Below are 13,209 nucleotides of genomic sequence, written 5' to 3' on the forward strand. Positions count from 1 at the left end.
AATCAATCAGTTCAAGTTTGGGCTTTGCTGTACCCACAAAACTGCTTGACTAGCTCATTAGTTATAGGCATTGTGATCACAACGGCAGCGTTGCTGAAATTGTTACCGCTTTCTGTGGGCCATTGGAGTTCGGCATTGCGAAAACCTGGAACCTCGCTGATTTTTCAACACGAGGTGTCTGAGAAAGTAAATTTACGCTGACTTTTAAGTATTAAAGGGATCATGGAGACGAAACACAAGTTTGGTTCGTCCGAAAAATTGCCTCGTTAAGGTCATACTGACACTACCTTTAACGCACACCTCGCTCAAATAAGCTACATAATTAGGAAAAAAGGGAACAGCCATGCGACCCGCTAGCTCATTTCCCGCAACAGAACCTATGATATCATACGCACCAGCTCTGAGATTGGTTGAGGCCGGCAAAAGCAAACGCAAATTAGAAAAAAAATGTGTACAAGCTTGCCGAACGAGCTAGTCACGCTTACATTTAGGGCACATTCTTTTTATTGTAGTGAGAATGTTGGGGTAAACAATGGAAGTTACTAAAGTACACGTAAACATAAAAGTATTGATGTGTACTGCTGTTGGTCCTGTGTGTACTATGCCATTTTAGCTGCACAGCACTGCAGCGCTTTGGAGTTGTCTCAGATGACACTGGCCAATTGGCGTAAGCGCTGGTGTCCTACGTGATTATATTTGTCAAGTGAATGCTATGTTTTACGAAATGGTAGTTTTCTACCTTAACATAAACAAGTCAGGTACAAACAGAGTCAAAAACAAAGGCAGAAAACGGCCTGCCGCGGTATGGTGGCGCCATCTAGGTTGATTTACGGCAAACAAGGCTCTCCAGCACATATGACATTATTGCAGACGTCACGAAAACACACGATTTGGCGGGAGAATCAAATCAACTTAAATTGATTAGTTTGTCAGTGAAAAAAGCATCATTTGCGTCCGGACAAGCGCTGGGGGCACCACAAAACACGAAATCTTTCGAATAAAACAAACTTGTATTTTGTCTGCATGGCTCCTTTAAGTATAGGAGCACAAAGGCAACATAAGACGTACTGCGACAGTTCTTGTTGGGCTGGTAGTCGTAACTGTCTGCCTAGAAAATATTGATTTGATGTATTGCTGTGTTGGAGATGAGGCATGGAGACTTCTATGCAAATGATATTTGCTGCATCACAGGGAGTTCATAGTGGCGTAAGTGGAATCTTATGACGCACTTCACATGCTAGGTGTTACTTGTGAGTCGTAAATTTGAGGAGCCTTGTTGCTTCTGCAGCAGCACCCCGGGGTGTGTGTCCTCATCACCACTTGCCACTTTGTTGCAGAAAGAAGAAGCAGGAGCAGCCACAAAGAAGGTGGAGACATCCTTGCAGAAGATCAATGAACTCACAGAAAAGGTGCGTAGCCAGAGCAGACACCTCTAGTTGGAGTTCGCTGGCCAAGTGTATGCTCAATGCTCAGCTTTTGCGGCAAGCTATGCAAGAACGAGGATGATAGCTTTGGTATAACGTTTTAAGGTGAAAGCCTCAAGTGCCCCACTCCACGAAAAACCGTCGTCTCGTTATTCTTTCGCCGTCTAGTTATCTGCCGCCGCCCAGTGATTTTTCACCGTGCTGCATTTTGTTATTTTTGAAGTTATTGCTGAACATACCAGGCTATCTTGGTATTTCAGTTTGCACTTCCTAAAATCGTGGTATGTTTGCACTTCCTAAAATTGTGGTATAACTGCAGTTTCATACGTATTGGAACGTTAGTAACGAAGCTCAGGCAGTGCTTTTTAGTACTTACAGTCAAACCCGACTATATTGAAACCGTTTACATCGAATTATCCTTTATATCGAACTATTTCTGGACACGGTACATTTGCGTATGGTCTCCGGCTGCGAGGTTGTTCTAGCAGAAGATGCAGGGCTATTCTGTGCGAAAGTAAGGCAGTTTCGCCAATAAAGTGTTTTTATGAATGCTATGTGCTTTTATGACGTCCAATTCCTTAGCTTGCTTATATCGAATTATCACCTATATTGAACTGATAGGTTTTCTTTTTTTGCGAGTTCGATATAACCGGGTTTGACTGTACTAGCTTTATCTGTGCTTCTAATTCTTGCTTGTGATAGTTTCTCACCAGAAACATAATGGTGATCTCACTTGTCTCACGTCTGAAGCCAAATTGTGATCTTGCATCTCGTCCTGTTCTAGGCGCGCTCGCACAAGCGCAATCTCCACAGGAGGATCGAAGAGGAGGGAGGAAGAAGTGAAAGGTGAGGAGCCCCACAGGGCTGCGCTGTGGTGCCTGTACTGATTGTACGAACAAGGAAATGTTTGGCTATTTGAAACTCTGAACGCTTTGCAAAGAGTGTTTGCTGTTTGATTTGCAGTGAAGTTTTACCATTTGAAGTACAGTTGAGCCTATTTATAACGGCCGCAGTTCTAATGAATGCTAATGAACAACCATGACTGTCGGGGTACGCACTAAAACAGTGCATTATATTTCAAATACACATTAAAACCTCGTTACAAGAGACAGTCAAGGGACCCGAGAAGCATGTCTCTTGTAACCAAGGTCTCTTGTGTGTGTTGCTAACATACCGAACATAGGAAAAAAAACTAAGCTTTAAAGTTCGCTCTGCTGCAAACTTTTCAACTTCACCTCAGGGCAGGCCCTTTTGGGTTGGCTTTTTCACTTTGCGCTAAAGCTGTGCATGAAGGCTAACACAAGCAAGCCTTGTGCTAAATGAGTGTGTGCTAACACTACCAGCACATGCCAGCTGTAGTGGAATGCTACACGTGTGAAATTTAGAAGCTGAAAAGAAGCTTCCTGTCAACATAAGCGGCACGAGTAAGGAATCAAGGGTTATTACTAGGGGTGTGCGAATATTCGAAACTTCGAATATTCGATTCGAAGTTTATGGTATTCGATTCGATTCGATTCGATTCGATTGGGTAGTTTGAAATATTCGAACTACCCAAAACTAAAAAAAAAAAAAATAAATTCAGAGCGTGTCGCAGCAGCAAAGTCGCGAAACATATACACGGCGAACGGTACGTGCTTTCGCCGACTGCATCGGTGTTTATTCGTAGTTACAGTGGACTCTCGACGATACGATTGTGGGGGTGAAAATTTCGGGATGATACGAATTTCCAAAAAGTCCCGGCGGAATTGCATCGTTTGCAATGGGAAAAATTTCGGCTGTTACGAACGGACCTGCGCGGCCCGGCGGAAAATACGAACGAGCCGGCGAGGCACCCGACTGCCGAACGAGCAAGTGACGGCTCTCGCTCCCCTGTTTGTCACTGTTTCTCCAGAAACAGCCGGGCTGTTGTTTTCTGCTCGCGAAAACGCTCTGCGCACACCCAACGCGCGCTGACACCGCCGCGAAACCGCCCCTACGCTGCACGCAGCACGGCTGGCGCCGTCAACATGGCGTCGGCTCGCGCTCTAGCGACCGCTTCTAACCGCTCTTTAAAATGCGGCTCAAGGGAGACACGAAGTTGCTTGTGCGGTAAAGGAGCTGATAATGCATGCGAAAACGGTACTATAAAACATCATCCGCGCCGCTAGTGAAAGCGCCCATAAAATATTTGCCGGGGTGCTAAGACTAACCATCTCCGGCGGAGCGAAGCCGGCTGTCTCGATCTCATCGCAAGTAGTCAGGCTCCTCCATTCTGTCGCGCGTGTCGTGCGTCATTTTCTGACCGAGGTAGGCGCTACCGCGGACACGAAATCGTCGATGCGGGCTTGAAAATACGGCGCTCGCAGAGCCGAGGCGAGCGAATCGCGTGCAAAAACGCACCATGCGGTTCACGCTTGACTGTTGCGGCGTGTAGCGAACTTGGGCACAGCGAGTGAGGAGACGAGAGCGAAGCTTTACGTGCTCCAGAAAGGACTGCTTTGCGACATGGGGGTTAAAAAAAGCAGACAAATCGCAAATTTCTTCACGCGAAAGTAAGAAAATAAATAAACGAAAACGTTTTTCAGCGCTCAATTTTTTTGGTCTGTGTTGGTTCATACGAATTTAGGATGATACGAATATTTTTCGCGGTCCTCCGAGATTAGTATCATTGAGATTTTACTGTATCAGCGCGCAGAAATGTGCACGGGCTCGGGCATGCCAGCCACTAGTGTCTCAAGTGAGCGGCTGTTTTCGGTATGTGGTGGAGTCGTGACGAGCAGGAGATTGTCACTGCTCCCTGAACATGTCGAGCAGTTAACCTTTCTCCATGTTAACATTTAAGTGAGTGCAGACCTTAACCTGTTGAGTGCAATGGTATTGTGTAATGCCTAATTTTACTTTGTGTGATTTGTTCTGCAATAAAGTTGCAGTTTTTGTGTCTCTAGATGGTGAAAACTTTAATTTTACAAAAAACAATAAGTATTCGTATTCGAAAAATATTCGATTCGATTCGAACTTTGTTTTTATTATTCGAATTCGCTTCGAAATTAAAAAATTGATATTCGCACACCCCTAGTTATTACCTGTTAGCAATGCTGGAATTTTGGAGCTGGCTGCTCAAATGCACTGAGGCGTTTTATTGAGCGTTGCTTTCTCGTTTTGCACAAGTCTGCACGCCAGAGCCATTGGGAGGGGCAGAAGCGCTGATGCAGTTGATTTCTGTGCGTGTGGCTTGGTGCAGCATTCAGAAGTACAAAGACGACATTGCCGGTATTGAAAGGGATACTGCCCAGTCTTCGTTTGAGGCCGTTGAGGTGAGTTGCTGTCCTCCTTTCGAAATTCTTTGGCCTGCACCTGATGGCACATGCATGCCTATTCCCCCGTACATCTTCAAAGCATCCCCCTTGGACAGTTCCCTTTGACTTGCTGCCTGTTACCTTTAAAGGGGCCGTAATGATGACATAGGGGTTTGGTTCATTCAAAGGACAATGATAACAATGATGCCAATTTTATCGCAAACTTCGAACAAATGATGGAAATATTAAAGAAGACATGTGAAACCGTGCCGACCTCCGGGCCAGTTTCCAGCAGCTTTTCTATGACATCATGGTATCCTGTTTGTGCGATTGGTGGCCGTAAAACTGACCAATCACGAAGACACATGACTGGACGATTGTATTGGAGCCTGTAGTTTCGTTGGCCAAGTCACTTGAATGCTAACGTGCAGTTTACACGCTGATTACTATGTTTTTGGTGCTGGCTGATATCAGGTCACTCCTGCCCATATTCCGTCCTTTAGTGCGAAATTTGAGTTGTTCACTATTTCTTGCACTTATTTTGTAAAAAAAAAAAGTCTTTTGTGGTTTGAATGGGACTGAAAGAGTTACCAAAGGCGAGTTCTTTTAAACTGAACAAAGATGTATTCTGCCTTTATGACACCTCTAAGTGTGTATTCCCTGCAGTCTGCCATGTGCTCCCGTTTAATTTGCCAATTTCCCTTACTTTGCCCACCTTCGTTCTATTTTTGGGGCGTTCCCTGTGCAATTTTCCTGTTGTCCGCCCTTGTTCATTGGCAGGCCAAGATCAAGAAAGTGCAAGAGGAGATCCAGAAGTGCAACCAAGCCATCGCCAGCCTTAACCAGGACAAGTCCGGGGCAGAGAACTTTATCCGGGAGAAGCAGGCCGAAAGCAGCGGTAAATTTGGGGGGCACGGGTGCTTGTTTGTGGTTTTCATCCTTTGGGAGGGGGGAGAATTCTGGCAATGCTGGTTTTGTGCATTCGAGTTACCAACGTAGCTACTGTAGTCCACGGTACGGTTGTTAGGTTCATTTGCACTCAACTTTCTAGCGCTATTCAAACTTCCCATCGCTTGTAGCAGCCAAACGAGGGGTAGAAGTGGTGGCTGTTTTTTTTCTAACTCAATCAATCAATTAATCAATCGGCAGTGCGTTGCAGAAGTAGGTGGATGGACCTGCTGGATTCATTTTCTCCTTGCCTTCTCTCATATGCATGGGTGGGTGCCCTGGGTTTAGGTTAAAGTGCTAACCATTAAGGGGGGAGGTGGGGATCGGAGCAAACTTTTTTATTTTTTAACATAGAGTAATGAAATTTGGTAGGCGCATTGGAAAACACTCCAAATGGTGAATTTTGAAATTTAAGAATGATACCTTCAGTAGTTTTTGTGTTACAGAGATGTACATGTTGCCCGCTCGTGGAAAGCCTAGCAAGGTATTGGCATATGGTAGGAAGTTCAGAATACTTTTGAATTGTAGTCAAAAGAACACTACAGGGTATGACATTCTTCGAATTTTTTTTACACCCTTCATTTTTTTTACAGAGAACATTATTTTCCATTGTACCCAGTAGTATACAGCTGACTTGGCCGTGAATGTCACTTAAAAAAATATCTAGGCCCTAAAATGAAAATCCGAGAATGTCATACCCTGCAGAACTCTTCAAGGATTGAAATAAAACAAACAGTGTCAAAATCCGCCTAGTGGTTGCCATGCTATCCTTTCCACGAGCAATGAAGAACTCGTAAAACGCACTGTTGAGAAAACGGCTCTTGAAGTTTACGAAGACTTCACGATTTTTCAAACTGCACCAGCAGCATAGTCCTTGCTGTCCTTGCTTGAAGACAACCTCAAAGACCTTTGCCCTTTGATTTGGTGAATCTGGGAGGCCTTCCTGGCCAATTAACTCTTTCGCTACCGCAGAAAATTGACCAATTTTGGGGGGTCCAAGAAAACATTTTTTTTCTGCTAAAAAATTATTTAGGCACTAATTGCAGGAGCACAAAATGCAGATTATTTAATGACCTTTCCAATAACACCAGTTTTTTAAAGGTTTTCATATATCATAGTTGTGAAAAAAAATATCAAAATCAAAAGTTTTGTCAAGTTGTCGAAAAAAATGATAAAAAAGGAGTTGTGTATATCAAACCACCGGTAGTAGAAAAAAATGAGAATATACATTTTGCAGGGAAACATTTCAAAAACACACCCGAAAAAAAATGTCGACTTGCGCAAAACAGTTTTTCAGATATAAAAAAAAATGTTAGCATGCACGGTGCTCGTGTCATGCGGTGAAGCCCAACCTCTAATTCAAACTGTGCAATTTTGGGTGGTTCCTTGGAATAAATCTGGCGGTTTGACGTTATCAGAGGCACCAATTTGCCCCCACATAACGTAAAAACATCTTGTCAATGGCTGACTTTGAATTTACAGCGAGCACAATATTTGGGACAAGCACGCGATGCAGAAAAAAACATGCATGAAGTTGAAAACGGAACGCCGTGGCTGATGTTTGTTGTCGTTCACGGTCAGTTATCTCTAAAAACATAAAGCTGAGCTTTATTATCATCTTCTTACTCGCAATTGTAGCCTTGCTCGCAAAAATGAGGTACGATGAGCTAGAATCGTCCCCTGCGATCTTTGGCCGAGTAGCAGTCGCGCGCTAAAAAAGATCAGCACAACGAGCCTCCTCTATTGCAGCGCCATCTAACATTTTTCAAATGAAACAGTACAAAAACTTATCAGAGACTCCGTCCGAATAGACAGTTCAACTAAGCAGCAACATTAGACACCCGGATATACCCTCGCATGAAAACGAAACTGGAAGGCGAACAGCTGGCAGTGTAAGGCCGGTTTGAAGCGCTGTCCTCGGCGGAACAGATATCTGGCGACTGGGTGTGACCTTTTGACTTGCATCTGAAGTTCTTATCGCAGAAATCGGGTTAGGGTGGGGGGAAATGAGGAGCGGCGTGCTTTGTTCGAGGATCAGTCGCGGACGCTTCAGGCGCCATGGCAGTTAGCCTTGAAGTTGGGTAACTGCGTAGTTGCGCTAAATATGAATTTCGCGATGCAGAAACGAAACCGAAACTGTTGTAAACTGTTTGGGAATGGTCCTGGGGTAAGTAGAACTACCAGAGTACTTAGGACAACTTGCGCAAAGGCAATAAAACTGCCTAAAATCATAAAGTAGCTTTGCAACCAGGCACTGCTTGACATTTTCAGCCGATTTCTGGGATTATTACTGTCAGAGCGTGAACCTGACGATTGAAAATCGTTTGCTAGTTCCCCATTCAGGCCCTGATAGCAAAAAACAAGCGCTGGTGCAGAGTAATTACGAGTTGCACGCATTCTTCGTTGGTAGCCTTGAGGCGCGATGACCACGCCCCTTTTCCACAACCAGGTGATTCAAAAGCGTGTCAAAAATCACGTTTCCGTTGCAAAAATGAAAACAAAACTGATTTTGAAAGGCCATTTTCTGATCTAACTCCGAACAGCTTTACTTGTTCGAGAAACGCCTGGAACGCTATGAAAAGGCGCTCCCAAAAGTATCGATCAAATTGATCGATTTTGATAGGCGCGGTAGCGAAAGAGTTAAAGGTTTTCATGTACAGGCCTTCAGATGGCAGAAGCACCAGTTTTACACCTATGCTGCGTTCCAATTCGCAGACAGCTTGGTAGACAGTCTACGAAGTTGTCTAACTAGACGTCTAAAGGAATGAAATTGGAACGGCGCCGCGGTCTCAAACGCAGCACCAGCGCAGACGACAGCGTCGTAGCAGACATGTTGAGTTGAGCAAGCCGCAAGTTTCGTAACTAACATTACCGTTGTTATTACAAACGTTACGTGATTTAAAAACTAAGCGAAGTCACCTTCATCACTAGTAAATTTTACTAAATATTTAAATAAAGGAACAAGTGCTTTTGGTTCAACATAAAAACGCAAAAAGGTGGCGCTGGCGTCGCTTTTTAGTTTAGACAGGAAGGTAGCCTGCATCGTTGCTGACTTCGATGCTGTCTCCTCGAAGCAGTCTTCGTTGACTGCTTCGTTCGAATTGGAACGGGGCTTAACATGGCGTACTGTCCGCGAAGACGGCAACGAAGCTGTCTAAACGGTAAATTGGAACGCACCCCTAGTGTACCACAAAGTTCGCTATGGGCTACTAGGGTACCTATACTTTACTTGATGTATGCCTAATGCATAGCTGTCTCCAAAATGAAGAGTAAGGCATGGTTTCGTTTTATATGAATGTGCCAGCAGACTTTCAGCAGATTTCTGGGCATCATAACATTGCCAAAGCTACAGCTTAGTACATGGAGCTGTTTGGTGTCAAAAAGTTATATCTGGGCATCACAAGCATAAGATGAGCTATTTGAAAGCAGAGTATAGTATTTTTACACAATTACAACATTGAATATTATTAGCATGCCATGCACTTCACCTTCAGGAGAATCAATCATTGCAAAATAGACAACAGAATTGCAAACATTGCGAAAATAGAAAACCCAATAAAAATATCGCATTGTGAACGCTGCACCCTTACGGCGTCTTTTATAATTTATTTAACACTGAAAATATTATTTTGTAATCCCAGACTTCGTTGTACGAACTAGTTTAGAGCCACGGAAAAAGTTTCTCAAATAAGCTAGGTGACGGTCCATTGCACCCCCCCCGCCCTACAATCCCCTACGCGCACGTTCCCCACGATCGTAATTTAGGTAACATTGATATGGTTGGTCACTTAGCTTTTCCCATTAAATTTCACTTCGCGTACATCAATTATTACTCGCGTGCAATAGCAACCGATCCCGCTATCGGTCGCTGCCCAAACACGTCGCCCCAATGCAGCGCGCGCCGCAACTTCTGGCGAGTCGGTCATTCCATTCCCGAAGCTCGCAAGCACGCTGTGTAACACAGCAATAACTCAGCGTTTTATAACATCGCAATGCTAGCGTCCGAAAGTTCGCTTCACGAACCGCATTTGTAGGCGCACGAACCGCGCTTCCCACTCAAGGACAGACCACGGCGATGTCGCGGGCACGTTTTCGATGCGTCTTTCGAGCCGCGCACTTCCCTATCTGGCGCACGATCTCAACATTATCGCCGCGATAACAGTAATGTCACTGTTCAGTACCGCAACAGATAAAACGAGTAAACTGCTACCGAGTCGACCGACAAACCTTGAAAACACCGGGAGCGCAGTGCGCATAAAATGCGCAGCAGCCTGGCGGCCATGTTTTTGCTGGCATGGCGGCGCCCAATCAGGAGAGCCGTATCTAAAAACGCGGCCGGACAGCCAATCGCGTGTTACCATCTATCGGTTGCTTCGTTTCACTATCTTTCTCTTTCTGCCGTTCGTGCGTTTGTGAGCGAGCGATAAAAAAAGGAGCGACCGGAAAACGAAAATTAAAGAGTCGGCCGATCTAACGCGACCAAGATGGCGGCGCCCGGTAGCGTCGTTCCGGAGATACAGCGCTGCGAAAATTGCCGTGTTTTCGTCATTTTGAGGAAATATTTTGCCACCTCAGTTGATATAAATATTTTTCTTTGGCACTTCGCGATCGTTTCCGGCGGGGAAACTTTGTGAACGCATAGAATATAAAACGTGCAATCCGAAAATGTGGGTTCCGAAAAAACGATTTTTTGGTCACTTTTCGAAATCTGATCCCCGCGTCCCCCCTTAAGGGGGCAGTTGGGTCTTTGGGGCCGAAAAACGGTCAAAAAAAGCGTTTTCTCAAAAATGGAATTTTTGGCCTCCACGGCCATTTTTCTAACAGTCTGTAAATTTCCTCATCAAAAGTCATCATATTTTGTTGTTATTATATTATAATAGCATTTTAAAGTGCACTCTACAGCTCAGTTAGCGCAGAATTCGATGGTGAAACGGCACTTTTCTTGCAATGCAAAGCTAGCATTTCATCCCCAGGTATCTTGGCACCCAGAGCAGGTACAACTTTAATTCTTTTTGCTTCTGATACCAAAATGTGTGGAGAATACAATATAGGCAACAAATTTTTTAAATGGAGGCTTTGGAAAATTATTATTGTGTTCAATTGGCACCACCTGCGAGCCATTTCTGGCAGAGTGCGGGAGAAGCGAAGTTCCCTGTGTTGTAAAACGACCAAAAATAGTTAAATCAAAAAAGTTCTTCCTATGTTGTATTCTTTAGTCATTTGTCTGCCTAGAAACGTGGTAATTGCCATTCTGAATGGAGTGGTTATTTTGTAACTGTGTCCCAAAATAATGGCAATTAATCATTAATTAACTCAAAATATAATCAGCTTACAAAAAATCTAATAGGAGATTTGAAATCAGCACAAAAAACTCTATAATGCAGTGCAGTTTCATTAAAATTGGTTGGTAAATAAAAAACATAGCTCTAAGACCAGTCTGCCCCCTTAAAGTTGGGCTGGACTTCAGGGCTTGGAGTGATGTTCAGGTGTTTATTATATAGGTAGATCTTTCGCATCGTTTGGATGGCTTTGCATAGCCAGGCCGGAATCACATAACCTAAACAGTGAATCCGTAGGAAGCACCGGTGGTTTGATACAAAAGAAAACAGTTCGCGTACAACGAAGTTTTCTTGAGATTTAAACGTTGCAGCTTTTTGACCTTCAAGCAATCACCTGCATGGATGAAAGAAAAACGGCACCTGTTTAGTCACATAAGCACATAGGACATTCCCTGGCAAAAGTCGGAGGTATAAGCTGAAGTCGAGGGTTTGATGGAGGTATAAGCTCAATTGATTGCGCTGCCAGCCAGCTGGTCTAATTTACTGATCACGACTGTGTCGTAGACGTTCCCTGAGTTGACAACACCGCAGTGTCACAAACAATTAGAGGGAAACGGGGGAAAGGAATAGGGCCAGCCTTGCGTATTTATTTTTAAAGCAAAGAACAAAAGCCACAAGAACAACGAAAGGTGGGCAACTTTTAGTTAAACTTAAATGTCGTTCATACCTGTTGCGGTAGCTCAGTGGCTAAGGGGCTCAGCCGCAAAACGCTGAGAATCAGGCTAAAAACACTTGAACTTCGTGCGCGCCACACTCGAAGCAGACTGCTGGTGGCGGCCATCTTGGGCTAGCCTTGTACATGCTTTGTTTGAGCTTATTTTGCGCTACCTCAAAATGACGCCCCATGAGGAGAACGAGCGTTACCGCTGATTTCGCGAAGATCGTTTACGAGCCACTGATTGGCAGGAGCAGGCGCGCTCGAGGCAAGCCCCCCGTTCTGTGTCTCTGATTGGCCGGTGAGGTTAAGCCCCCATTTTTTTTCGTTGTGTTTTTGCCGGCGCGCTTCCGCCGCCGCAGTTTTTTCAATTCGGGTGCATTTTCTCTGCCGCTAGTGACTGCGATTCTGTCACAATGTCTCTTGTCTCGTGCCGCAATGCTTGGAGATCTTTACCTCAATGATTTACGTGCCGCAAGTGCACAAAAAAATGACGAAACACGCCGTAAACCACGGTGCCAGAATCTCCTGTTACGTACAAATTTGGTCCGTAAAGCGCCACGTGGAAACGTCCAGAAACGTCCGTGAAAAAAAAGTTGGCAGCACAATATGTTTGTGCTTTTCTTTAGTTTGCATGACGTTGAAGGAAGTGGGAGGTAGCAAGTACCGTTTGTGAAGTTCAGCAAAAAGTGTTTCCGGCGCTGTTTGCAAAGGTTTTCATTACTTGCATAGAGGTTTTTCGGTTATTTTTATGGCACGGTCGCATTCTTGTTTTTTTTTTCCCTTGAGGAACAGAGTGACACGGTGCTTTTTATATTGTGGCTATGCTGTAGCAAGAGTTCGAAACTAGAGATGTTTTTTTCTCTCTTATTTTGCAACATCATGCTCTGCCTTACGGAGTGTTTCATTATCTAGCAGGTGAGGCTGTTTGTACCACTCTGGCATTGATCGCCAAATTCAAGTCCACCTGCAGCTCTGCAGTTTCTTATTTTGTGAGATCACGCTCTTTCTTACGGGATGTTTCCTCATCTTACTCTTGAGCTAGGATAACAAGACTGGTATAATTTCATTTGTATTGAATTTATCTAACAGGTGATGCTGTTTGTATCGCTGAAGCGTTGATCACCAAAGTGCATATCACCTACAGCCTTGCTGTAGGTTTGAGATGCATTGCAGGATAATGTCTAGTTCTGGGTGGCTGCTGTGATGCATTGCAGGATAATTTCTAGTTCTGGGTGGCTGCTGTGCTTTAGTCTCATTGACAGAACAAAAATAACAACACGTGGCTCGAACAACACATGAAAAGACACCGAGAGAAAAAGTGAAAGAGGATATACAGTTTCTGAAGTTTAACATTAGAAAATTTATTTTCCTTCAAAATTTGTACGGTATTCGTGTAAATTTACGTCAGTCTTTCCAGAATTATCCTTGTCACATACTTAATGTGCTTTTTTTAGTGAAGAACAGAGCTTCAAAATGGTGATAATTATATTGTTGGAGCTATGCCGTAGCAAAAGTTACCATGATCTGAAACTTCAGATGCATTTTTCTCAGTTTCTTTTTTTGCA

At 44.2% G+C, this 13,209-nt stretch overlaps 1 protein-coding gene across 1 annotated transcript in view; it reads left to right on the forward strand.

The window, feature by feature from the left end:
• Positions 1-13,209, forward strand: part of Smc5 (structural maintenance of chromosomes 5) — a 109,069-nt gene that overhangs the window by 27,071 nt on the left and 68,789 nt on the right. The window contains exons 8-11 of the mRNA XM_077701060.1: positions 1,338-1,409; positions 2,209-2,270; positions 4,645-4,717; positions 5,480-5,597. Coding sequence (XP_077557186.1) covers positions 1,338-1,409; positions 2,209-2,270; positions 4,645-4,717; positions 5,480-5,597 — 325 coding nt within the window. The remainder of the gene's footprint in view (positions 1-1,337; positions 1,410-2,208; positions 2,271-4,644; positions 4,718-5,479; positions 5,598-13,209) is intronic.

Source organism: Haemaphysalis longicornis, unplaced genomic scaffold (assembly GCF_048455015.1).
Source record: "Haemaphysalis longicornis isolate Haplotype H1 unplaced genomic scaffold, Haemaphysalis longicornis Haplotype H1 scaffold_20, whole genome shotgun sequence".
NCBI lineage: Eukaryota > Metazoa > Arthropoda > Arachnida > Ixodida > Ixodidae > Haemaphysalis > Haemaphysalis longicornis.